Here is a 24666-nt window from a genome sequence, read left to right as displayed (position 1 = left end):
AATGGTCACTTACTTTTGCTTCTCAACAAAATATTCTCAGTTGACGAAACAGTCCTTCAAGATGTTGATAAATTTACATATCTTAGATCCTCTCTCACACAGAATACCACATTAGACCAGGAAGTTTCAAAAAGACTGGGTCTAGCATCATTGACTTTTGGTAGGCTCATCGGGCGGCGTGTTTGGAAAAACAAGCACCTCAGTGTCAAAACGAAAGCTTGTGTGTATGAAGCCTGCGTTCTCAGTGTTCTTCTTTATGGTGCAGAGACATGGGCAGCTTACAGACCACAAAAATCCAAGCTCAGTGCATTTCACATCAGAAGCCTCAGGTTTATCCTTGGAAAAACCTGGAAAGATAAACTCACTAGTAGTGACCTCTTTAAGCTGACTGAATCCGCTCTTCTTTCTACCAGACTGAAGTTCATCAGACTCTGTTGAACTGGTCATTTCAATTGTATGCCAGCTGATGGAATCTCTCCTCAGCTTCTTCATAGTGTACTAGAGAGTGGTCCCGCCTAATTGGTAGACCACGTCTGCTATTCAAAGACGTACTTAAACGAGATCTCAAAGATTTAACCTTGATCCTAACACTAGGACGTTTGTATTTAAAACGGCATGCAATAGAGGACTAAACTTTACTCAAGAAGTAAGGCTGACACGCAGAAAGTCTTTAGGAAACTCCTGATAAGGGAACAGGGAACATGAGAAAACACTACCAAGCATTGTCATCATATGACAGAAGCATGCCACTACTACATATTAATCATTAGCACAATTAAGTGATAACACAATATCACTTAAGGATCACTTATATCTGTTATTAGACATTTGTACAAAACAAATCAGCAGGACCATGTTCAACTAGATGACAGATTCAACTTTTGTAGTAGGAGGTTCCATTGTGAAATTTTTACTATAATAAGAACCGAAGCCATGCTAAGAACTGTAAGAAAAACTTTTGCACTGCCTGGGTATCAAACCTCGATATTCAGCTTTCCAACCAAACGCACTACCACTTGCACCACTTTACCACTACTGCCATATGGAAGAATAATTGCGCACTTATTTATTCCACCTGATGATCTGTCACATTATATACTTAGAAAAATGTCAAAGGGACACTCAGCTGTGTTTCACTTGAATGCCGTTATGCTCGATTAATTTTTAATTTACTGTTCACAAAAACGACTTCCAAGTCACCAGTTTTCAATTACTGCAAGTTGAAGGCTGTTAGCAAAAGAACTCAAACTGACCATCTGAGATCTTAATTTGCTAGCTGTTTATTCTACTTCATATTAATACAAAGCAAGCCATACGTCAATAACAAAGGTCAGATTCCGATTGAACTAAACCTAAAGACACAAATTCCTTTAAATACAAATTTATATAAGCCTGGTACAGTGCGCTCTCTCATCTGAAAATTATTTGTTAAATAGCTTATCTACATTTCAGAAAAGACTGAGATTATTTTGAAGGCTGAATTTAGATAATAATGGGTTTTAAGACATCCATCTATATCATTTTAAATCGGGCTAAACATCCCGAACTTTCATTCCTAAAAAGCTAGCGTACGTACATCACATATTTATGGGTAGAGCTTGTTGTGCCGATCTGGTTGTTTTTGAGACCGATATTAAAAGGCTGTAAAAAAACCTTCATTACTTTGAAATTTAGTAGATCAATCTTTATTTTGAGTACAAAATCAGAATCGGCAAGTCGGATTTACCTAACAAATGCAAAAAGGTTGTACGTGGCAGCTATGGTTTAACTGGCTATAAGGTTAATAAAATTAACCTGTGGTAATTCTTTCAGACTTTTTCTATAACAACTTACATGGTTATTAGTACTTCCACAACCTTCACTGTATTTTTTTAATGCATTTATATTATAGATATTAGTATTTCACACAAGATCACAGTCACAAACTTGAATAGAAGTAGAATGCCTGAATTTAGTGCAGCTAGCATGAGGCCACTGTAAGCACAGTATTCTAAGGATTCATTTTATAACATTTTGTCGCTCTTAAAAAGATTACAACAGTGATTCCATTATCATTGTATTTTGCCTAATGTATATATCCCTGTAGTGTTTGTATTTTGCTTTGCAACAATGTAAACTTTTGGTCTTAGCTGATAGTTCAGGATCAGTAGAATTGAACTATGAACAACCTAAGAAATGTTGGCATATGATAAATTTTGTTTTCCTTGAACATGAATGAAGTATGTCACAAGTAAGTAATTAATCATGCATTTGTGTTTATAAAAGGAATTTATGGAAATGGAGCCTAATGCTAAGCAGGGGTGTCATAATAAATTTTATGGTGGCTTTTCCTATGAACTTAATTCACAATGCAAGTGAACTCATTTTAAGAAGTACCGGCTTTTGAGAACAAGTTCAAAGTTAACTCGCATAAAACCTTTTAAGATTTAATTAGAAAAAAGATATTTTCCTGTCATTTGAGATTTTTTTGTCGTTTAAAGTAATCTGACTGTCATGATATTTTTGGAACAATATCGAAAAACACTTATCGTGATTAAAATGCTAAAGATATTTTTTTCAAAGAATGATGTTAGTCGTGTAATCATGCATAATGGTTATAAATAATAAATGAGCTGAATCATTCCCATCGGCTCTTGTATGTTTAACAGCATTTAGAGGGAAACAATAGGAAAATTTTAACAAAATTATTTTTAACTTGGTAAGGTCATTTTCTACTGAGCATGTTAACTGCAATCAAGTTTTGAGAGGCATGTTATTTTCTACTGAGCATATTAATTGCAATCAAGTTTTGATAGGCATGTTATTTTCTACTGAGCATATTAACTGCAATCAAGTTAGGAGAAGCATGTTATTTTCTACTGAGCATATTAACTGCAATCAAGTTTTGAGAGGCATGTTATTTTTTACTGAGCATATTAACTGCAAGTTAGGAGAAGCATGTTATTTTCTACTGAGCATATTAACTGCAATCAAGTTTTAAGAGGCATGTTATTTTCTACTGAGCATATTAACTGCAATCAAGTTTTAAGAGGCATGTTATTTTCTACTGAGCGTATTAACTGCAATCAAGTTTTGAGAGGCGTGTTATTTTCTACTGAGCATATTAACTGCAATCAAGTTTTGAGAGGCATGTTATTTTCTACTGAGCATATTAATTGCAATCAAGTTTTGAGAGGCATGTTATTTTCTACTGAGCATATTAACTGCAATCAAGTTTTGAGAGGCATGTTATTTTCTACTGAGCATATAACTGCTGTCAAGTTTTGAGAGGCATGTTATTTTTTACTGAGCATATTAACTGCAATCAAGTTTTGAGAGGCATGTTATTTTCTACTGAGCATATTAACTGCAATCAAGTTTTGAGAGGCATGTTATTTTCTACTGAGCATATTAACTGCAATCAAGTTTTGAGAGGCATGTTATTTTGTCAGGTCACCTAAAACAACAAGCAAAATCTCAAACAATAGAAAAATATCTGTAACTTCTGAAAAACTATTTTAAGTTTTGATGTGAGTGACTTTTTAAACACCTGATGACTCAACTTATGTGCATACCCATAATTCTCTTAAAAGGCTGGTTAGTTTACACATGGTTTTTTTATTTTAGAGGCTAATTGCTAAAATATCCTACAAAACCAGAAAGACAGCGAAGAACTGCAGTCTAGAAGACTCATTTTAATATTAATGACAAATAAGGTCAAACAATTGCAGGTATTACTTGCAGGTAGAAATAACTGAGAAATGTGCATTTGCCAAAAAACCAGGGAAATCTGTTACACATCTCATACACAGTTATTTTAATAAACTTCCAGTTGAGTTCTGACAAATAGTTGGTTTAGCTCTGTAAACAGAAAAGTTTTTCATTGCATTGGAATAAAGGTACACTAAAGATAGGTTTAATCTAACCATATTGTATGTAACTTTTATAGCATGCCATTTTACTTGCTCGTTTTGCTAACCATGCATGTATTTGATTTTCTTAAACAGTCAAGTTTTTCTATCATAGCCTTAGTAAAATATGCACACCTATTTTAGCATGAGTTTTAATGATACAGAAAAGGAAGCGCTGCTAGACTCTGCACAAGACAAGCTCAAACTATATTCCAGCGATGAATCCCCTTGTAGTGATGATTCTCCTATCGAAAGGCTACAGCCCCAGGTCTATCCTGTACGATGGTGGACTTTATTTATTTTTTCTTTCTGCATAGCCACTCAGAGCCTTTGTTGGGCAATATGGCCGCCTCTAAGCAACGCTCTTCTCATAGCGCATGGATGGGATGTCTCGGCTATTGGAATGGCCAATGCTGCCACCAGTGTCACGTTTCTAATTCTATCTCTTCCAGTCATGTACATTGTGAAAACTAAAGGTTCGTAAGAAATGTGGTAAGAAATGCAATTTCAGATAGTAATATTTGATTATTCGTATAATATTTTGATTTACAACTGATGAAGAAGGTGTGACAGCAGCAAAGAGAACATAATTTTTAAATCCGTTGCGGTACAGCAGTTGCAATTTTATGTAAAAAAGAAACACTTTAGTTTGGAAAGAAAACGCATGAGTTATGAGATTAGCCGAGTTCCAAAACTTTTGTAAAATCATCGCCGGGGCTCCGAGTTAACCCCGTTGCCAATGCATCAAACTTCCTTACAAAATTATTCAAGGTTTTCACAAATTATTTGGCATAGCGTCGTCATCGCAAAAATCTCTCCCACAGTCTTTTTACATTGAATTCAACTCCTTCAACCTCTAATACCGAAGTTGAGGACGATAATGAATCTAATCTGGACAATATGGTATGTATTTTATTTGCAATGCAGATACATTTTTCCATAATTAACTGCGTTAGTTAATTTTTTTGTTTAAAACTGATCGCTTTCATTAAATACTTCAGCTATTGTTGTTGTACTTCCTTTACACTTATTAATATTTTTTTCTTTTTGTGTTTACTGCAGATTGAGAATGAAACAGAGCCTATTCTGATTACGAAAACTAGAGACAAGTAGTAATATTCACCAAGGCAGGAATATTGGCGGAGAAGCAACCAGTCAACCTAGACCCCTTCATCAACAGCAGTTACTCCTTGATATCGCTGCAGCAAACATGATTATATTATACATTCTATTTTATGTATAGATATATTATAATTTATTACAAACTTGAGTGTACAAATAAAATATTTCAAATACAATTAAAATTTCACAAATGATGAATGGAGTAAATGAAAACAGTCTAGTCCATTTGGCGGTTGCCTGGCAATAAAATTAAACTGATACACTTGATAAGTAAATACTAGCGTGTAATGGTGCTTTCTGACTAGTTATTTTGGTGATAGCAGCTCTATATCGCTGTCACTGTATTGGATAGATGTTAAAAGCGATTCTCTCGCTACTACATGGCTGGTAAGGGAGTTGTCATCAGAATTCTCCTCGTGACTCATGATTGCAAAGTTCTGCCAGTTGACAAAAAAATTTGTACTCGTAAAAGCGTCTTTGTTCCTTTTTTAAAACAGATATATTGTCCTCGTTAGCAGCTGCGGTCACTTCTACCTCAATTTCAAGACCTCCCTGAATGATTGGTGATCTTCTAGGAATGACATCTACCACCCTTGCAGTCATTGTGCCTCCGTGTATGATGAAAAATCTCTCTCACACTAAAACAAAGTAGTGATGGAAAAAATATATATTGCGTTTTACCGAAGAACCAAGTAAAAATCAATTATTAACTTAGTAAATGGTTTTGTAAAAAACTCATTACTTATCACAAGTTGTTGTTTCATCAAAGGCCTCCAAATCGATGATTATTTGTGAATACATCTGAACGCAGCAAGAAATTTATAGCTTAGCATGATCGACTCGTAGGTGTAAGCTAAATAGAAACCGAAACGCGCGATGTGCGCATGGGAAGGGTTGAATCTATTGCTAGCCGCACTAGATTTAACTATAGCCGACGATGTTGATTAATCCAATACTTACCACTATTATTGTTGTTTATTTTAAGCATAAACACCAAAGTCAGCAATAGCAAGTCAGCATCTGTACAGATTGTTTTTAGAGTCAGTGTAATTACAGGTATACGAGTGGGAGTTCTGATGGCCTATTCTGCGCTAGTGGTAGCGTGCATCTTGTGGAATATCTCACTCTTTACAGAGATTCTTTGGTGAGTATTAAAAAACGCACTGATTTTCTTACAAATGTGTAATGATAGAGAAAAAAAAGAAACAAAATCATAAAAAGGAATAAATAAAACAAGGTGATTACAATGAGAGCTGGTCGGCAAAATATTGAAACTAAAAATTGAATAATGATTAAAAATTATTTTTACGCTTGTGGGACATGAAAGAATTGCATGAGTTACATTCTGCACTGAAGGCATGCCAAGAAAAAATTCAAAGAGGGAAGAACAATAAAAAAATAATTTAAATTTGTTTGGTTTAAAAAAAAATTTCATATAATTTATTTGATAGAAAAATACAAAAAGCGAAAAGGAATACAAAAATCAAAATCATGTAAATACATGTTTATAAAATTAACTTACTACAAAAAAGAGCAGGTTTATTAGGATAGAGATGAAACCAGCTGAAAAGAATATAGGCAGAGCAAGCTGGAGAATAATAGTGTAAACAATGAGAGTTGATAAATAATAAACAGCAAACAAAGCCAATTGGAGATTAGCGAATATTAGCGAATACTCGTTCCCTAACTAAAAATGGATAGAGTATAGCTGGCAGATAGCGGCTTTGAGACTTGAGTATATAGTTGAGAACATATCCGTCACTATACCCAGGTCAAGTTTTTACCATTTTCAGCGCAGCAGAATTGTTGCAAATCGAATAAGGGCAAAAAGCAGCATTGCCGAATGGATAGTCAGAAAGGAATATAAGAAACTAGGATTTTGATACCAACAGATATGTTGCTACTTGCAGGGTGTTTGCAGTCGGATCATTCATAAATGGTATCCCTCCTTGCATTACTATGGTTGTACCATCACTATTCTCTGTAACATGGTTTCCTGTATATCAACGAACCACTGCTACATCAATTTGCATCCTCAGCATTTCAGTAGGCTCAGTGGTTGCATACACAGCAGGTAAGTGACTGTTAATGCTTCTACATTGCTAAGTAACTATACAACCAACATTTAACAAATTCATCTTTCCGCATCGTAAGCAAAGCTAAAACACAAACAGGCCAATTATGTCAAGAGTAGTCGTAGTGTTATTGTATTGTGTCTGAATTTTAATCAAATTTAGGTTTAAAAGTATTTTCATGTTGTATTTTAAAACACTAGGATTGTGTAACTAAATAGTGAAATATAAAATATTGATGTAGTTCCATTTATTCAGGTTAGTAAGTTTGATAAATTACTGTTAAAAGGTCAGAAAACAATTGCTTTACAGTCTCCAAAGCTTATGGACAGACTTTGTTATGAGTAATAATGTTGTAAGGGAGCATTTTAGTTTTCCAACGAAGGCGTCCAATTCATTTTACTCGCTATTGCATGGACAAAAAAGGAGTATTAAAAAGATAAGAGCAATATGCTTATAACCTTTTAACATCATGGAATAAGTTTAAACAGTATTTTTAAAAGAGATTATAAGATACAGAGTGTAATATAATGACAAATTGCTAGACATAAAAGAGCTAGGATTGTTCAAGAATCTGCCAATTGTACTATGTATATGTAGCTTATAATTGTCTCTTAGAGATAATTAAACGTTAGCATGACTTTATTTCTGAAGCCTCAATCAACTGTTACCTACATAAAATGACTGTCTTATGAGAGAGAGAGTCGTTCTCTCTTTGATGTAAATAATAAGGTTGACTTTAATCTCATTATGCAATTTATAATTGAAGTGTTTTCTTACTTTGTGTGCGCGCTACAATTGTCAACGTACCTTAAAGTTACTACAATGTTTTACAGATCATCCTAACTTCTATTAGCCATAGTTCGGTAGCCAATTGTTTACAATTTTTCATATTCTCACACTTTAGAATTCTAGATGACACTAACAATCACAGCTATAATATCACTTACCTTTTAGTATTTTATTTGTTGTGAAGGCGTTGGCACATTTTCATAAAATAGTTGTTTATGTTCTGTTTGCAGGTCCATTAATCATAGGATGTAGGATAACATCTGAAGCTGTCCTCTTTAGGGATAACTTAACCGATAGTAAGTTCAGCAGCATACATATATATTCTAACTCTCTGATGTGGTGTTGCAATTTTTGAACTAATAGTTTCACTTCAATCAAAGATTTGTTGAAACTTCAATTATTTTGAAATGTTGGTTGCTTTAGCGCATAACTTTTTAATAGTTCAGTGGTTATTGTAGGCCATAGAGTTTCCTAAAATCAGAAACTCAGAAAACGCAGACACCAGAAAATCTGACCCTTCTCTCTACATTAGTTTTCCTTCTGTTGGTTCACTGCTTTCTTTCGGGTTGAGATTCATTATAACAGTTACAATTTTGGTTTCAAATCATAAAACTACATGGAAATGTATTATATGCGCTTTTTATAAACTAGAATTATTTTTTAGCTTATATCGATGAAATAGTGGATGGAATACAAAATGTTGGATATTTCGGTAAGTGCCACTACACTTACAGTTTCTCTTCATTGTTACATTAACCTGCTAGTACTTGCTGAAATATCAAATATTTAATTTGGTTTTATCTTGTCTCAATGAAGTCAATTAACTGCTTAGTGGATGGTTAGGCACCAATCATTCTTTTTACTTGTTTCAGTACTCGGAGCCTCTGTACTTGGTCTCATACTCACCATCGCACACTTTCCTGCTGCTCCTCCGACTCCCCCGAGTATCGCTCAAACCGTGAAGCGTGAAGATTTTATAGTTGGACTGAGGAAGCTGAAAAAGTGGGTGTTATGTTATAACATATAAGAAATGAGTGTTGTGTTATAGTGTACAAGAAGTAAGTGTTATGTTATGACAAACAGAAAGAGGTTCCATGTTATATCATACAGAAAATATCATGTAAAAACATCTATCCAAATCGTGACCACTCACATAATTTCAGCTCGTGTAGTAGGACAAATTAATCGACTGCAGCAAACTCAAACAAAACATATCATGATTTGTGCAGCACACATTCATGTCTTTCTTTTCCGTGTATGGCAGTTTCCACACTGCCAAAACTGTTCCACTGGTGACATAGTGTTGAGCCGATAAGGAGTTATCCGCTTTTACCGACACCGAGTGATTATTGGTATCCGGAAAACCAATCATTTTCGGTGACAGCTAGCTATCCACGGCCGGTTTGATATGATCGGTATTTATCCGTGAAAGCCTATCGGTAATTGGTTATTTAGAAAAAATTCGTATTTGACAGGCCACACCATTACCAGCGACGTGTTCGCGGGAGAATCTCCTGCACCATGAGCTGCTTATGAAAAGCTCATTTGACGTCTCGCCCACAATCGCTATGTAACGGAATAAGAAAGAAATGAGAAAAATGAAAAAGAAAAGCCGCTCGTCAATTGATGTTTAAAGATGCAAAAACGCGTCTTTGAGGAACACGCTAATCAAAAAGAGTTGCTCAGCGCACTTGGCAATCACAACTATTTTCTCAGACCTTTTGAAAATACAGCGCATACGAATTATATTATAATAACTCTTTTTTCAATGAACATTACTACGCTTACCTATAAGTATCTAGTATTATATTACACCTTACATTGATAAAATGTAATATACATTTTATATTTTATCAAATATAAAACGTATAAACGTATATTGCGTTTTATATTTGATAAAACCCCCGTTTGATATTTGATACGCTTGATATATTTATACGTTTTATATTTGATTTATACCCCACCAGCGTTATATAAAAATGGGCAGTAGGTAAGCTGAAGTTACACACACACTGAAAACCATTTATCGAACTACAATACCGACAATACCGAACTTTCTTAGTTGGCAAAGGATACCGAAGATGGTAAATATCGAGGATACCGACACCGGAAAAACCGATAATAAAGTGCACGAATATCCTATCCGGCACAAAATTATATACCGGCCAAACACTATGGTGACATTGCATAAACATCCTGTAATTCATAAAAAAATGTAATAAATATATATCATTCATAAATGTGTCGTTCTAACGTGTATCTGGTAAAATCTTTCATTTTGGGAGTAAAAAAGATTGAGGAGCGTAAAATTCTAAGATTAACAATTGTTTAACAAAAGTATAAGTACGCCAAGCAAACAATTTGAAGCTTTGTTTCTGGGAGCTAAAGATGAAGATTGATCAATTGATTTTCTTCGCTTTCTACGAGTGAGAAATGAACATAAATTCTCATCATAAATCTAATTTACCAGCTAAAACTGCCAAAGAAAAATTGAAGCAAATATTATAACTAGGTGAAAAGATAAAAAAGTTGTGAAACGATGATTGGTGATAGCAAAAATTTATAATTTTATTAATAAGTAAATGTATTCACGAGTACTCAAATTATTGCCTTTAGTATATTTAACACTTGTGTATCAATCTAAGCCATTATATTGCTAGATGCTATAGATAAATTAAGAAGCTGTCAGTTTAACAATCAACATCATTTAATTTGTAGCAAGAACTCACTGTGCATCTGTATCACACACACGCACACACGCACGCACACACGCACACACGCGCACACTCGCACCCACGCACACACGCGCACACACGCACCCATGCACACACGCACATGAAGTTACATTATAGTCTCAAATGAGAAAATATAATCTTAATGTAAACACAACAGTATATATATAGGCGACTCAAAGTTGAATATAAATTTACCTTCATTCTCCTGTTTTCCTCTGCAGCATAACACTGCTGACACCTGTCAGCTCTAACCATAAGCTGTCTGCCCCAAGCTTTAATCACCTGATGCTCAGAAAAATCTGAGTCACTTTTGCAGGAGCTCGAAGCATTGTTAAGATTATGTTATGTGTCAATAAAACATGCCTGCCGATTTAGTAATTCAGTAAATTAACGATGTCTATGCGCGATCTAGTAATTGAGTGAAATTCCTTACCTCGAGATCACAGACAACACGTTTTACTAGCAAGAGCATTTATTATGACCTATATAAAAATTTTGTGATGATTGGCTAAAGAAGAGATCTTATATTTATTGCTCGTGGACTCTTTTTATATGTATCACTATATACCTCACAAATGAAGCACCCGGCTCGAATCTGAGCATTTTAAAAAATGACCTCATTCAAACGCTTATATCGCTGGACAGGGTTAGTCTACAAAGACAAAAATGACATCAAATTTTAGCTGATGTTTTAGCCTTTTATTAATCTTAATTTTTATTAATTTTTTTGACACAATAACGTATTTAAATGCTAGTTATTAATTAAATGTCAGGTCACAGAGGTTGTTTGTGATAATTAATGTAACCACAAGTTATTAGCCACCAGACACTAACTGGTTACTAGCACGGAAACAACTCTGGTTTTCAGTCAGCCCTTGTGTCTTATGGAATGTCCGCCACTATTTTAATGTGTTCACCATTAACAACTCTGATATAAGAATTTTACATGAAGTTTTAGAGAAAGGAAAGTTTTCGTCTTCTAAAATTTGAAATGTGTGCTAAGAAAGTAGTTATTTTTGTACCAATTGCTGCTTAATCCAGCGTAACAAACAACCTAACCAAGCCTAACCAATTTTGTTATTTATAATTACAGATGCCATAGTTACATGTACATATATCAAACTTCAATGAGCCAACTAATGGCTTCCAAACATGTTGCATAACCCACAAAACTTTTAATTGATTGTTTTCTTTTTACATAAATAAATTCTTGCTATTCACAAATGTTAAATGCTTTCAGGAATTGATGATAATCGAACAAAAACGCTTATTATAATTGGCTATTCAACGGAAAGGTTTATTCTGATTGGCTATCAAACAGAAATCTTTATTCTGATTGGCTATCAGACAGAAATGTTTATTTTGGTTGGCTATCAGACAGAAATGTTCATTCTGGTTCATTTTTGTTCATTCATTCAGACAAAATTTTTTATTCTGGTTGACTATACTGCTCGTAAACACATGTTTGAATAACGTAAGCAATCAGTTTGAATACGTACTTACAAAATTAGTTTCTTCATATAACTGAAATGATGAAATTTAAAATGATTGCAATTTGCTGGTGAGTGAGCTGTATACAAACCTGTTTAAGATTTTTATAAATTTTGTTATGGTATCATGAAATATCATAAAAAGTGAGTTGGGTTTTGTTTTAATGCTGTGTTAATACTAAGCAATCAATCAAAAAGTCAAAAAGGAAATGAGCAAAAATATTTTCAACAAGTTTTATGGAATTGGTTGGCTTCTATGGTTGGTTCAAAAAATTTCACCAAAATAAAACATGGGTTTACACAAAAATAGTTGCTAAGATAATATATATTACTTAAGACGTTGATAAAAAAAACCTTGTGTACCACCTTATTCTGATATAGAGGTTAAAGTGGACTGTATAAGTTAGTTATACAGTGATTTACAACATAAACATGCGTGCAAGTAAATTTTTTCATGGTTTGATTTATGCACAAAAACCATACTGAGTACACAGATTTTTGCTGGATTTTCTTGAAGAATTTGGATTATTTATGTGAAAGAGCTTTAGCTGTGAATCAGAGTCTAATGATTCTGTCTAACTTGTAGCAACTACCAGTACTGGATCCTGCTGGTTCTCTTCAATCTCAAAGATGCAACAGTCTGTGCTTGGTTTCCTCTTATTGCAGTGCATTTCAGAGGCCTTGGGCTGGATGAGGTAAGACAATTCCAAGATTATGCCTTGTGCTCCGGAGAGTAAATCTATATAGCTATTAATAGTAGTATGCAATATTATGAAAATCTTTGATGGTAAAATGAAATGTTGGCTCTTCATCAGTTTCAATATTGTATATTTAAGAAACATGTGAGGAGCTCCACGGTTTATTAAAAATAAAATTGTAACAATAAAACTTTACTTCTATATTAGGCCTGTTTTATATTACCCTAGATTTTAGTGAAATCACATTAAAAATTAAAAATTTTGCAAAAATAAACTGATGTAACATTTGGGTTTAATTTGTTTGTTTGAAAATATATTTTAGAATAAATTTTTAGGAGGTACAACATTGAAGCAACTGCTCTAAGTTTATATCAATAAAAGAAGTGGTGATTAATTATTCTCCTAGTTGCTGTGACTAAAAACTAAAATGAAACAATGACTCTAGTTTATAGCAAACACCCAAATGTTTGAAAGGTATGTGTTTTAACTTGATGAATTATTTTGTGGCTTACAAAAATTTATTCCGTCATCGTAAAAAATGTTAATAGTTATATTAAATATGGCAAGGATTATGAACATTTACAAGTAAACAGAACCACACGTTGAGAATTTAAAAGTCAAGAACAGAGAAGGCAAAATATCTGTTCACAAAATGTTGCTCTTTTTGGAATTGACAGCAAAAGGGAATTTGCAGTAGTCACTATGTAACAACAGCATTCTCACACTGCTCTGGGAGCTCCTGTCAGCTAATGTTAGCCAACCTATGACTCGCAGTCTCACCAGTAGATTTTTGGAAATTGCTAAAATAATTTTTAATAAACTATTTATCATTTTGGTGAACAGTTTTGTAAAGATTATTTTTTGAAATGCATATAAAATTTAATAACGCTTTACATCAAATTCACAGCAGCTTTAGGGAGTTATTACTTACACAAGCAGTTTGTTATTAATATTAGAGAAACAAAAAGATTTATAGATTTAAATCCATATTTGACCATAGTGAAGCTCCAGTTACCTGTGAATACCAGAAATATACAATAGACGCTCCTATAACGTATACCTATTATAGCAATGAATTCTAGATAATGTAGAAACTATATGTAAAGTTTTTGATTCCTACTACGTAAAAAAATTCATATAATGTAGTGCCATATTGGGTGAGTTCACATCATCGATTCGAACATTCATTCATTACACTGCAATTGCAAAAGATAAACCGACATGCGTATACCATAATACTTATTATATATGCTACTTTTGCTACTATCTAGTTTGTTGTGATAGACCATCAGATGTGTCGACAAAACAGAGAATAGAGTAGCTGCGCAATTGTTCATAAATATTGTAAGGCAATCGATTGATACAGGTGTTACAGCATCGGTCTATCAATCTGTGTGTCACGAGTTGGTATATCGCTGAAAGTTCTTTTTTATTCTAACCTTGACCCCTGGATGCAGATAAGCGACGAGCAGGTTGTACCGCATTTTTGTAAAATATTTTGTTGTTTTTTTGCTGAAAACATATAAAATATATTTTTAGTAGTTTTACTTTGCAGAGTACATGTTGCTGTTTAGAAAAAATAAGCAAATCGTTGTAAATAAACGTCAAAGATGTGCTCCCTATCAACTTATTGTAGAAATTTTCTCCTTTTTGTAAGCCCAAAGGGAGAATTTAGAAAGATATTGGAATGGATTAGGAAATTTACATGTATTTTGCTGTTCTTATAACGTAAAGTCCCTATAATGTAAACATTCCTGGAACGAATTATTTGCGTGTTAGTAGCGTGCACTGTATATGACATTGCTGATATATATGACATATATATGACAGCAATGTCATCATAATATATAAAATGTATATATATATATATCTTATATCAATATATAAATATTTTTCAGTGGTGGTGTGTAGGTGTGTCCAGCTACAGCTATTAAAACTCATGAATTAAAATTTTACATTACACTGGATTTGAACTCACGAAGATTGTGATCCCCGTTTTGCAATCCAATTCTCTAATCACGAGACCACAAAAGCTCATGCGATACATGGCCCATACTACATAACGTTTACATCTTCTGTCATTTTCACACTCACAATGAAGTAGTACTTGAAACTATATGAACTCTATTAGCTCTATGAAACACAATACTTTTCTTGCATTTTTGTGAATTTCTATGTTCGGTTTTTTAAAGGTTCAATTGCTAAATCGTAGTGTCGGTCAATACTTTTTACGCGGACAATTGTATTTTCTTACGTAAGAATGGCCTCCACATTCTCTCATTGTTCGGTCAGACAAAAACAGCTCGATAACCCATTTTTACATTTGTAACAGTGTTGAGAGGTACCAGTATTGTCGTATTCAAAGTTTTGATGGATAACTTATGCTGGAACATTAACCTTTTTGTATACACACACACACGCACACACGCATGCACGCACACACACACACACTTCTATGCACGAATTGTTATTACTTCAACATATTCAGAATTTTTATTTTGCTTTCTCAGTTTGTATTAATTGCATCATTACCAAATCGGCTTTTATGGTAATTGTAGCAAAACAGACTTAATTTACCTATTACTTGCTAAGTATTTCACATTTACATTGAAACTCTTTTATAGTTGTTATATTGATTTTTTAATTTGTTTAATTTGCTTAAAACATTTTCCTCATGATATGAAGTTTAAAAGTTACAGCCATTTGACAAAGTTTGAAAACCTTGACAGTTGTTGGTATTTTATCTCTTAATTTATTTCAACTTCACCAAACACTTTTTTTATGATATGTAGTTTGAAAGTTAGAATGGCAAATGTTGTCATATGCCAAATACAAACCAATTTCCTATTCAAAGACTTTTTTTACTACCCAGCATTGCCGGGTAGTAAAAAAAGTCTATGAAAAAGTATACGACTAGCTGTACTACCCGGCAATGCCGGGTAGTACAGCTAGTTGTATATAAATCTCAAAGTTTGTGTGCCTGTTATTCTGTACTTCGGTGTGTACAGCTATAGCTATTAAAATCTTGGAATGAAAAACTTGCGTCAAGCTGGATTTGAACTCATGAAGATTGAACCCACCAAGATTGAACCCACTTGTTATCTAGCCACGAGTCTACGAAGGCTCTTACAGCTCTATTCTTCTTACTGCATGTAATGTAGCTACTGTATAACCGTTTGCTAATTTCAAATGCTAAATGACGTATTAATTGATGCATTGCACCTGCGGGTTACGATGCCCCTGTTACAAAATATTTTTCACTCAACTCTATAAAAAAATGCTTTTTCATCTTTACCATACTAGGGCAAATTTGCTTTCTCGCCATCTGATATTAACCAAATTTCTCTCAAAATTATAATTTGGCAATTTGTGAGCTGATTATATACGTTATTAAAAATATACGTTGCTCGCCATGGCGAGTTCAGCGTTATCCATTATGGTGAAAACAGATTCGCAAACAGATGAGTGATAAAATTTTACTTAAAATTTTGAAGTTTACTAAAATACATACTAGAACTTTTTTTAAATATGTGTTTAGTAAGCTAAATTTATTTAAGTTAGATTCAGCATTTATGTTACCTGTCTGCCTCAAAGGTAAGAACTCTCCACATCTTGCGTGTAGTACAATATGATGTTACATTTTCTTGCAGATCATAACCACAAAATGCACTAAAGTTATTGTAGGTACTTATAGTTATCAAGGTTATCATATTGCTTTGTTACTATTTTTTAAGAATGATGATTTTTTGATTATTTTTTACCAGGTGTTTGCATTAGACAATTACTCAGGGTTTCTATACCTCTCTATAGAATATTTTTGCCTTATGATGCCACCACTGAAACAAACTAAAATCATATTTATGTAAGTGTATACCAAATAGCTTTTTGTTGTAATCGTAGCAAAACAAACTATATTTATTCATTACTTGCTAATGATTTTACATTTAAACACCTTTACAGTTTTACTTTTCCTCCTCATTTATTTCAACAAAACACTTCTTTCATGATATGAAATATAAAAGTTACAGTCGTTTTAACAATTTTTTAACAATTTTGAAAAGCTTTACAGTTGTTTTATTTTTTATCTTCATTTGAACTACGAAAACACTTTTCTCATGATGTGAAGTTTAAAAATTAGAATGGTAAATTTTGTTATATGTTAAATAAAAATAAAGTTTCTGTGCAAAGACTTTTTTCAGTAATATATATATATAATTATATATATATATATGGCCGTCATATATGATATGACATATACATACATGCTCGACATATATGATAAGCTATTAATCGTAGCTCTAACAGACATTGCTGTGTTATACACTTATTTTATTCAAAGACAAGGTTTTAACCGCTAGTATACACTAAAATTAATTGCCTGAAAATCTGTCATGTCTGTGTCGTCTCACGCAGTATAATTTATTAAAACTAGCCAAGCCAAATTTGTGATACTGTATATATACAATTTTATAAATGGCCCAGTTTCTACCCATTACAATAGCTTAGTATACATGTACATGTACATGACAATGTAAAAACTGGTGTTTGCTTGTATAACTCAATTTTTTAAAGAATGCGCTTTTATCGCCAGACTCGCCAACCTAATCGTGTTTTAATTAGTTTGTTTCAACTTAATTTGGCCAAAAAAGCCTATTCAAAAACTTAAATGTTTTTTATAAAAACATTCCTGATAAATTTTAAAAATTGTTTTATCCTAATTACTGTCTTATGACTGAAGCATTATTTTTAGCAACTTTGAGCTATTGATTGAAATGTATCAGGACTGTAGCCTTTTTTCAAAATTCATGAAAGGAACTTGGTTGAAATTCAATTTACTATAATATATGATACTAGCTCAGAAGTTGGACACTTTGAGCTAAAAATTTGTAAGCGCAGAAAAACTTTTTCTTAGCAAAACTAATAACTAATGCTTAAATATTAATCTTATTCGACAACTCTTTATGCTATTGTCTGGTTTCCAATTTTGCAGACTACAGCATCATGGATATGCACAGTGGCTACGATAGCTGCTGCCATCGGTGTATTCATTGTAGCCGTACTAGCTGATCATCATTATTTTAAAAGGAAGACAAAGCTCATACTGAAATGGTTCACAGTTGTATCAATAGCTCTGTTCCTTATCCTGGCCCTCATTCAAGAGAAGTACATTCTTCTATCAGAAGGAGCCCTGGTTCGTAAGTGGCTAACAAATAACAGTCATTCTATGGGATGGTCAAGAGAAAGACAAATGGCAAATATATAACTGTTGTTAAAAGGTGCCCATATAGCAAGAAATGCTTCAATACGTTCCACTTGAATCTAAACTAAGAATCTGTTTTAAACTGAGGGTGGCCTCTGCCTTCAATAAATTATCTGATAAAACAAAGAAAATAAAAGTAAAACATTTATTTGAACGCCACCTCTATTTGAACGCCCCCTCTATTTGAACATCACCCTGAGAAAAGGCTAAAAATTTGAGAACTACTTTCTAAGTAAACGGCACCTATATTGCTTGCCACTTGGACAATATTTGATCTTTACAAACTCATCATATTATTTGTTCATTAAAAAATTCCACAAAATCGTATTACTAATAAATCATTTACATCAATAACAATTAATTTTTTCGTCGTCCAACTACAAAACTTATTTTATTTTTTGTTAAAACTTTGAAAGCAACACCATGAAAATAATTGATAGCTGTTTCAGGCTAGTATGTAGTAGTTCCTTGTTTAACGCAGTCTTGATACTCCGAAGTACATGTACAATGTATATAAAAAAACGGTTTACATTTACAATGGTACTAAGGTTACATTTAGTGAGCAAAACTTTTACGTTTTGCATTTCTGCTAAATGCAACGTTTGAAAGTATCACGCTGCCAAAAATCTGTTTGGTTGTATTATCAACTAGTTCAGTGGTGCAGAAAAAGAGTTGAGGTCAGAAGACATTGTGGAAGCTATTGGGCAACCAAAGGATGTTTATTCCATCGCAAGCAACAATCAGAACGGAGCTGTTCAAGTAGACGATGCAAAGTGTCTTGTTTTAAAAACGTTAATTTTGTTTCTGCATGTTATGGTTCATTTATGTCACTCGTTCATGAATATATATATTTGTAGCATTTGATAGATTGTCATTTTATAACTTATAAGTTTGCACATTTTTAGCATATTATTTAATCGTATATTCACAGTTGCCTTAACATGGCTTACAATGGATCAACGCTCATAACTCATCTTCTATTGCACATAGAAAGCCAGTTCTGGCTGCAAACTATAGCAAACATATTAATGAGTGATATGAACTTTTATTCAACATTGTTAAATACAAATGTAAAAGAGAAATATCTTCAAATTTAGAAAGAAATAAATATTGAAAGCTTCAGCAAATAGCAAAGCAGTACACATGCTATAATATCATTGCATGCTAATTGTAAGCAATAGATATCAACTGGTAGAGATATTTTTCGGTTTCTCAATGCATATTTATTAAGAGATTTTTGACAAATTGGAGTTATGCTAGCAGATTTATTGCGTCTAAAATGTTTAAATCGCTCCATCAGAAAAAGAAAGCAAAATATGGGCAACATTAGCTTCACCCGTAAAAGGGCTAAACTTATTTTCTCGAAATTCTGACGAGCCATTTGAAAAATTTAACTCCAGCCTTTATTTAAAAGCTACCTCCAATTGACCGCACTATAGAGAAAGGGTTGAAAAATAGAGCGCCATTTCATTCAGCTAGAGGTTTCATGGTACATATCATTTAGTTAAACTAATAAAAGTGCCATAATCTTAAGGTTGAAACTTTAGAGCTTTCAGCCATTCATCTTCAACTTTGAATTAATGGCATTTGAATTCAAACCGGCTATGCATATGAATTATGCCAGGCCGTTTTCCCTTCACAGCACAAATCAAAGTTAACAAGAGATGCTTTTAAATTACCAAAAATAATAATATAAATTCCTAAAATATCAAAAAGTCTATTATTACCTGGGTATGCAGCAAGTATCCGTTTAGTTCTAGACAAATCCATAAACTTAGAGTTATCCTCTAAATGGCAGTGATTTATGACTGATACAGTAATTACTTTATTGATGGCCAGTGAATGAATCCAATAATATATTTTTAATGTATCCCTAATGTGTCTGATACAAAAAATTGCTTGGTTGTTGCACCTCAAAAACTTTGCCACTTACAAAGATTTCTGGGTCCAACCTTAACTAATGCATCAACAAGCATTTTTACTGTCAGTGAAAATTACTTAGCTCAATTATATTTTGCTAAAATTAAAGAAAGCTATCATAGTTTTGCTGCAATTGTATAGAGTACATAAGTTAAATTTGAACTTAGCAAAGGCAGCCAATCACTAACCACTACAGTTCTAATAAATTTAATATTCTCATGAAACCGACACTGTACGTGATTTTCAGAGCCATTACTGCACAAAAAATGACTCCGCGATCTTAGCTGGCCATGTTCGAGTCCAGTGGCAAGGTATTTCAAAAATTGAAAACACGACTGGCTGCAGAAAGCAAATTAAGTTTGGGTGTCATTATTTCCACCAACGATGGCCTTTTGTGAGAATTGAACTTTAGTAGACTCGTCGGTTGACTCGTCGGTTGACTCGTCGGTTGAATCGTCAGTTGACTTGTTGTTTGCAAGTGAGGCACTCTAAACCCCTAGACCGCTGCTGCTCTCTAATTTAACATATACAATATAATTCAACTCACAAAATTTATCAGACAGGTTTTTTGTGGTGTTCTTTTAACACTTAGTTCTCACATTTGAGTATTATATTTCTACTTTATCATCATTCAAGTTTGCAACAGAGAGTTAATAAATTTCTTTTTTGTTCTTCCAGCTGTGCTATATATTCTGCTTATTGGAATTGATGTGTCAACACAGTCAATATTTCCCATCTGTGCGGAGCTAGCCTGTGAGTACGCATATCCTGTGTACGAGGGGCTGACGTGCACCATCCTACTTATTGGCAACTACATGATAGGAATCGTCTTCTACTGCCTTTTGTTGGTGCCAAGCTTGGCTGATGGTGAGTTTTAGACATTATATTAATGTTTCATATTAATATATTATATAAATATTAATGTAATAAGTTTATAAGATATTATGATTCAAAAATGCCAGAAATATTTTTAGTGCTATCTTTAACCCTTTGGCTGGGTTAAAACCCGGCAAAAACACCCGAAAGTAGTGTAATTTATTTTTCAAAATTCAATAAAATTGGCTTTTTATGAACACGCATAACTCAAATCTTAAATTTATTTTTATGAACAAAATCTCTTGTACATAAACATGCATTTATATATCTTCTACTACAACAAAAATACAACCATGTGCAATTGTCCCTGTATGAAATGCTCGAAAGCATTTCTTTCGGTAGAGTCAAACGCTATAACGTAGCCGTGCGAGCTACCATAACGATCGTTTTTCTTTGTATATTCCAAGTATATTAAAAGTCAAAAAGGTTTACATCACTTCTATCATCTAAATCATTTTTATTCCAATCAGACAAGAAATCACTAACGATCACAGGATCAAATAATCTTTTATTTTACCATTTTGAAAGTCGAGCCAATGTTGACTGGTTTTTCCAACTTTTATTCTTTTCTAAGGAGGCGCGACTTCTTTAGCTTTTAGCACAAAGCATTGCCTCTCAGATAATCGTTTTATGTTGTAAATAATTGACAAATATCTTGTTGATGATATCTTAAACTTACTATGTTCATATCCTTTGTTTAACGTTACTAGGCAACAGCTTTATAAACGTCTACCGAAAGCGATATAAATGTTGTTTCCCCACGCAACCGATAAACGACATTTTGGTTGTTTCCCCAGCCAAAGTGTTAATTGGCAAGTCATCTCGCTTGTTTTGGCAAGTTGCTTTGTTTGCATTAGCAAGTTCTCCTGCATGCATTGCCGAGTTGTCTTCCTTGCATTTTTTATGTGACACAATATTTTGAACTCGGTGGTACAATTCGAAAAATCACTCATTGCCAAAAATAGAAAATTTACTTTACACTAAATACTTGTAGCATCGCCACATTGTGCTCAAATGGTTATGAAGCAGAAAATGTTATTTTAACTGCAAGCGTTTTACTTGTGAAGCAGATGTTTGTAGTTTGGTATGCTTGCTCATCGTTAGTAAACCAGGTTGATTGTAAGTTGAAAGTTGTGTCATTCTCATATACTTAGTTTACTAAAAAAACCTAATGCTTTCGGCAAAGCATTACTGTGTGTCATGTTCGTTCGTCTAAAGATTTTTGCATAGGAGCGTCTAATAGATCATTGTGACAAGAAATTTTACCGCCATGATAATTATGGGCATGTGGTTATAGCCCTTAAGCTTATGTATATAAATATCTAATAATTATGGGCATGTGGTTATAGCCCTTAAGCACATGGATAGAGATATCTAATAATTATGGGCATGTGGTTATAGCCCTTAAGCTTATGTATATAAATATCTAATAATTATGGGCATGTGGTTATAGCCCTTAAGCACATGGATAGAGATATCTAATAATTATGGGCATGTGGTTATAGCCCTTAAGCTTATGTATATAAATATCTAATGATTATGGTCATGTGGTTATAGCCCTAAAGCTTATGGATATAAGTATCTAATAATTATGGTCATGTGGTTATAGCCCTTAAGCACATGGATAGAGATATCTAATAATTATGGGCATGTGGTTATAGCCCTTAAGCTTATGAATATATTTAATGAATTAAAGGCTTTTGCTTGCTGCTGTCTTTTAACATTAACAAAATTTTATTGCTTATGCAATAATATATAATAGTGCACAATTCAACACAATTCAGTATTATTTGCAAATACTCTGTTGCTTGAAGGCAGAAAGAAATAAATCTAAAATTAATTTTAGAACTCAATCAACTTTGTGAAAACTTTGTAAGTTCTCAAGTGAAATCTTATGGTATTCCGATGTAAAATGCATAGTGATCTCAGCATTACTTACTTGTAGTTTTGCATTTTAGTGTGACGCCTAATCTACTTTCATGTTATGCATTAGTAGATATTAGCGGATAGTCTCTTTAGAATATGGTTTTTGTGACAGCTGGTGAAAAATAGGAAATAGAATATTGTTTGACGACAGGTTTTGCTTTTTCACAGAGCGCAAGGTGTCCTGAAATGGTTTTTTCTGCTTTAGTGCTCAACCAGTGTGTATGGAATTAGAGTCAAAGTCTCAATGGAACCTTGGAAAACAAGCATAAGAGCTCAACACTGAGTTATTGTTGACTCAGAAATAGGGTACTACAAATTTGACAAAACCAAAGAAACCAACAGCTTCCTAAAATGTGATAAAGCAGAGAGAGAAAGGGTTTTGAAAGTTGAATGATTAGTAGAAGTAGTAGCAGTCTGAGCTGGTAGGCTAAATTTTGCAAGTTCAAACTATGTATGTTGCAATCTCTTTTCCAATATCTCTCCGTGGCTTCAGGCTGAAGGATAGAGCTTATACTACAGCAAAAATTAAAATATGTACCAATGAGTTCAACTTTTTCAGACACCGGATGGATGACGTGGCAATGCCTCTTTGGAAGTATCATTGCAATGCCTCTGCTTTTTCTCCTCAAAGACGACTTCCGTCGGCTCAACTTGGACGACAGACCTGATACTCTAAGCAAGTCGTTAAGTGTAGCTGGACATTAAAAGTTAAAAGCTTCAATTCTCTGTAGTAGCCAGTTTGAGTAATGGCTAAAGCCAAAGATTTTTTACATTCATTACACTTGATAAGCCATTTATTATAAAGCCTCCATATTATTTGTATATGTGTTTAACCTTTGACCTTCACCTCAACCAATTGATGTTTAGCACTTCTCTGGTTACAAGTAATGACTGATGGAAACACAATAAATGTTTTGCTATCTCAATTCGTAATTCTTTATCTCTTCAAAATTCTAAATGCAGCTGAGCTAGTTACTCTCTTGTATATAATTTGCATCATAAAAAGTGATGTTTGCTCAATAATTGACAATAGATTGTATTTGTATGCATATAGCAACAAACATACAGAATACATAGAACCAAGTACAAAACTAAATTTAAAACTTACTTTAGATGAATGTAACTAGATATGTAGATTTGACAGTGCTTAGGTTTGATGGTAGAGTCATAAAAATATACACACAATGTATTAAAGCTAGAACAAATGTACCTTAAACCAACTTCCTGGAAAGAGGATGCAAGTTTTATAAGCTCCTGTTTTTTCTGCACTAATGCTCGCAGTTACTAGTGCTGGCAATCCCTAACACTGGTGTTCACCAACACTGGCAATCACTAACGGTGGCAGTCGATAACGCTGGCAGTCGCTAGCATTGGCAGTCACTAATACTGGTAGCCACTAACGCTGGCGGTCACTAACGCTGGCAGGCGCTAACACTGGCAGTCACTAACACTGGCAGTCGCTAACACTGGCAGTCACTAACGCTGGCAGTCGCTAACACTGGTGTTCCCTAACACTGGCAGTCACTAACACTGGCAGTCACTAACACTGGCAGTCACTAACACTGGCAGTCACTAACACTGACAGTAACTAATGCTGGCAGTCACTAACACTGGCAGTCACTAACAGTGGCAGTCACTAACGCTGGCAGTCACTAACGCTGGCAGTCACTAACATTGGCAGTCGCCATCCAACCATTTGAAAAAATGGTAAGATGGCTATATATGTATGTGGGAATGATGCATGGGAACCTAGATGCTGTATGCTTGCAAAAGCTTTTGAAGTTTACTCTTGCATAATATTTCTGGGGCATGTGTGATTATACATTTATACACACATTACATAGAGTGAGGTATGGAAAAATAAGAAGGGGCTCTATTATAGATG

At 33.7% G+C, this 24666-nt stretch overlaps 1 protein-coding gene across 3 annotated transcripts in view; it reads left to right on the top strand.

Moving 5' to 3' along the window:
* LOC137393335 (solute carrier family 49 member 4 homolog) overlaps positions 1–23490 on the top strand; it is an 82029-nt gene extending 58539 nt beyond the window's left edge. Inside the window, exons 1-9 of one of the 3 annotated variants that reach the window (XM_068079842.1) lie at positions 6067–6156; positions 6923–7086; positions 8107–8172; positions 8541–8588; positions 8749–8878; positions 12688–12796; positions 17790–17994; positions 20658–20846; positions 23341–23490. In XM_068079842.1, coding sequence (XP_067935943.1) covers positions 6089–6156; positions 6923–7086; positions 8107–8172; positions 8541–8588; positions 8749–8878; positions 12688–12796; positions 17790–17994; positions 20658–20846; positions 23341–23486 — 1125 coding nt within the window. In that variant the 5' untranslated portion in view covers positions 6067–6088 and the 3' untranslated portion in view covers positions 23487–23490. Of the gene's footprint in view, positions 1–6066; positions 6157–6922; positions 7087–8106; positions 8173–8540; positions 8589–8748; positions 8879–12687; positions 12797–17789; positions 17995–20657; positions 20847–21849; positions 21957–23340 lie in introns of those variants that run through there. The other 2 variants (XM_068079840.1, XM_068079841.1) reach the window with 2 other exon arrangements.
* Positions 23491–24666: the final 1176 nt, after the last annotated feature.

This window comes from Watersipora subatra, chromosome 4 (genome assembly GCF_963576615.1).
Source record: "Watersipora subatra chromosome 4, tzWatSuba1.1, whole genome shotgun sequence".
Lineage (NCBI taxonomy): Eukaryota > Metazoa > Bryozoa > Gymnolaemata > Cheilostomatida > Watersiporidae > Watersipora > Watersipora subatra.
This window is presented reverse-complemented; position numbering and strand designations above follow the sequence as displayed.